Source organism: Glycine soja, chromosome 18, assembly GCF_004193775.1.
Source record: "Glycine soja cultivar W05 chromosome 18, ASM419377v2, whole genome shotgun sequence".
Lineage (NCBI taxonomy): Eukaryota > Viridiplantae > Streptophyta > Magnoliopsida > Fabales > Fabaceae > Glycine > Glycine soja.
In genome coordinates this window covers 15508450-15512333 of record NC_041019.1, presented here as the reverse complement: position 1 = coordinate 15512333, position 3884 = coordinate 15508450, and the positions used below count along the sequence as shown (strand labels likewise).

The 3884-nt window shown below is 35.8% G+C and overlaps 1 protein-coding gene across 1 annotated transcript; it reads right to left on the bottom strand.

Annotated features, from left to right (window-relative positions):
* Positions 1 to 903: 903 nt before the first annotated feature.
* LOC114396997 lies at positions 904 to 1637 on the bottom strand. The gene is made up of 2 exons (XM_028359142.1): positions 1509 to 1637; positions 904 to 1389 (listed from the first exon to the last, which is right to left on the bottom strand). Exons 1-2 carry the CDS (start codon positions 1635 to 1637, stop codon positions 904 to 906), a joined length of 615 nt encoding a protein of 204 aa, XP_028214943.1.
* Between the last annotated feature and the right edge of the window lie 2247 nt (positions 1638 to 3884).

Here is a 3884-nt window from a genome sequence, read left to right as displayed (position 1 = left end):
AACATCCTTGCTAATGGACACTTGACCACTTCCTGGATCATACAGCTTGTAGTCTCCAGTTGAGTGATAACCAACTAGAATATGTGGCATGCCTTTATCATCATGCTTCCTCCTTAACTGATCAAGAACATGTTTATAACAAATTGTCCCAAATATCCTTAGACGAGTAACACTTGGTTTGGTTCTAGTCCATGCTTCTTTTGGTGAAATATCTATCAATCTCTTAGTGGGAGATCTATTTAATGTGTATGCAACGGTTGATATAGCTTCTCCCCACAAGAAACTTGGCAGGTTTTTGATTTTAAGCATGCGTCTCACCATGTTCAACAGAGTTTTGTTCCTTCTCTCAGCTGTACCATTGTGTTGAGGTGTGTAAGGTGGTGTAACTTCATGAATTAACCCCTCACTTTCGTAGAATTCCTTGAACTCATTTGACACATACTCACCCCCACCATCAGTTCTTAGAATCTTAATCATTTTTCCACTTTGCTTTTCAACTAAGCACTTGAATTTCTTAAAGACATCTATGACTTCATGTTTCCTTTTAATCAGATAAATCCAGATCTTCCTAGTCAAATCATCAATGAATGAGATGAAATACCTGCTGCCTCCAGGAGTTTCTGTCTGTATAGGGCCACAAACATCAGAATGGATGACCTGTAGCTTCTCAATTGCTTTGGTAGGAACAAATTTGTTGAAGTTTCCTCTAGTCTGCTTGCATTCAATACACTCTTTGCACACCTCATTAGGGACTACAATTTGGGGTAATCCTTCAACCATTTTGTGGCTTGTAAGTAGGTGCAGGTCCTTGAAGTTGAGGTGACCAAACCTGAGGTGCCACAGCCATTCCTCCTTATTCTCTGAGGTTGTAAAGCACTGTTGCTTCATAATGTTCATCCCAATTCAAAACGTCATGTTCTGAGACAGATTTTCTTGAATGACAAGTTTCTGATTTCTGTCAAATACCTTGAGGCAATTGTCCTCCATTGTCATGACAAATCCCTTTTGCAGTAGTTGCCCAAGACTCAACAGGTTTGTCTTTAGGCCAGGCACATATAGAACCTCCTCAATGATTGTTTCTTTTCCATTTGTGTCTCTAAAAGCCACTCTGCCAATGCCTTCTACAATGAGGCTGCTATCATATGCAAAACAAACTTTGCTCTTTAATGAGTCATCCAAACTGATGAACCATTCCTTTCTCCCTGTCATATGAGTGGAACAGCCAGAATCCAAGTACCATGAAGTGTCATTGGAGGATTCATTGCTTGTGGTTGCCATGAGCATTACAACCTCAGAATCTGATCCTTCATCTTGTGCCAAGTTTGGCTGATTATTGGGCTTATTCTTAGCACCCTCTCCTTGCCAGCAATCCCATGCATAATGACCAAGCTTTTGACAATTGTGACATCTCACTTTCTTCTTGCTAAACTTCCATTCCTTGCTGCCATTAGAGCTATCATTTCACTTCTGTGATTGATCACTTTTCTTTCCTTTAGAGGATTCACTACCTGCATTAGATCCTTGATCTTGGTGTTTCTGATTGGTGCATGACTTATTTCCTTTCCATGGTCCTTTTCCTTTTCCTTTGTAAGTCGATCGTGCCTGAAGTGCCTGTTCTTGATTGGATCTTCTCTCATTGATCCTTATTTCATGTGCCTTAAGAGAGTGCTACAATTCTTCAATCTCCATGATGTCTAAGTTCTTTGACTCTTCAATTGCAATAGCCACATGATCAAATCGTGGTGGCAAAGTCCTCAAGATCTTGTCTACCACTTGTTCATCAAAGATCTTGTCTTTACATGACCTCATGGCATTGACCAGTTCTCTAATCCTATCAAAGTAATCTGCAATCGATTCTTTCTCTTTTATGCAAAGCAGTTCATATTGCCTTCTTAGAGTTTGTAGTTTCACTTTCTTGTTCTTTTCTCCATCACCATATGTTTTAATCAAAATCTCCCATGCTTCCTTAGAGGTAGAGGCCTTCGAGATCTTGTTGAAAATCTTGGAGTTCACACATTGGTAGATGAGAAATCAAGTTTTGCAATCAAGTTTTTGTTGCTATTTGAGGGCCAATTTTTGTTCTTCAGTGGCATTCTTTCCAGGATCTTCAAACCCAATTGTCACCACTTCGAATACATCTTGGAAGCCATAAACTTCCAGCATCTTGACTTTCCAATCATCAAACAATTTTCCATTGAAAACAGGTAAGGATCCTTGAATGATACTGCTTGAGCCAGCCATGTTGCACCTTGATCCTTCTTCACCTTCCTATACTCTGTTGCTATCTCAGAGGTTCCTCTATACACGTTCTTGAACGCCAAGAACTCAACTCAGCCACCACAGTCATAGATATGATGGTGAAAAATAATGAAGAATCACTCACAGGTCACAGTTCTCACAAAAAGACTCTCAAGAAGAAAGGATTTCTCTTGGTTTTTTGGTGTCAACAAAAACTTGCTTTTTTTTTTTTTCTAATCTTCACAAGTCAGGTTCGTATAAGCTCTGAATACCATGTTAACAATTACTCATAGTTTGAAGGAATTAATAGAATTGTATATTGATCAAAGGATTATCTTGAGTTACAGAAAAGACCTTGCTTATATAGCAGGTGAAAAGTAACTATTGTTGGTTATGAGAAACAAACTCAACCAATTTTCTAACTAACTAACAGTTTACAACCTATTTTAAACTTTGAATTATTCCTAACATCTATGACGATTCAGTAGACAATCATTTTAGAAAAAGATATCATTCTAAGACGGTCCTTAGCTAAAAACCGTCTTAGAATTGTACACTTTCTAAGACTCTTTTTTAGAGAACCGTCTTAGAATGTCTACATTCTAAGACGGGTTTTTGGAGAACCGTCTTAGAATGTGTTTTTTTATAAAAAAAATTAAAAATATTTTGAATTATTGTAACTATCCACATCATTCACAGTATAATTTCTTGAATTTATGCCAAAAGTGTCCCATTACCAAATGTATCTTGCACACTATTTTAAGTTTGGTTTATCGTTTCAAAGATCATTCACAAATGCATAGTATATTGCCAATTACTTTGAAGGAATGAACTCAAGACACTGAGAGTAGATCATATTCAAGTGTGTAAAATTCAAAGCATTTTGTAACGATTAATTATAACTAAACAACATTTACTCTATCCTAGAACTATAAAAAAAGGACTAGTTTATCAAAAAATTTAAGAATTTCTTTATTTGAACATCAAAACATTGATACCATGTATTCAAGAAATATTTTCCTAAATTTATTTGTGAACAACTTATAATCAATGATATCGATCAAGTTATTCCAAATTAAGCATTCAAATCCAACTAAATTTTGGCAATTGCCTTTCTGCAACAGAAAATCCTGGAAATTTATGGAATTAGATTTTTAAAAAAATCAAATGGGATGCAAGTGTTCCTATAGCCCACGAACATCTAGTGTTACATTGATAATGTTGTATATAGAGTAAATGAAAGCAAGAGAATGGAGATAAAATATATATCCATACTAGCAACAAGGGATTGGAATAATTTTTCAATTACATAATCTTCCTCACTAGAATTTTCAAATGCTAAGCTAAATTTTTAGTGCTTCAAGGCTTCCACTTTGTCCACTACAATAGAATAAAATAATAATCACAATTATACTCATTAGAAAATAACAGCAGTATCACATTATCATTGGAACTTTGGAAGTCATTAACATAAGCAGGGGATTAATTTCCAAAAACCTAAAAAATCAATTTAATCATACATCAGTCAGACCTTTGTCGAATTTTACACAAAAACAATTATAATTAAGACTCGTAATGTTGAGTTGTGAACATAAAAAAGGCATTAGAGCCTTTCACCTAGTGACCAATATGGCAAGGTATGGGAC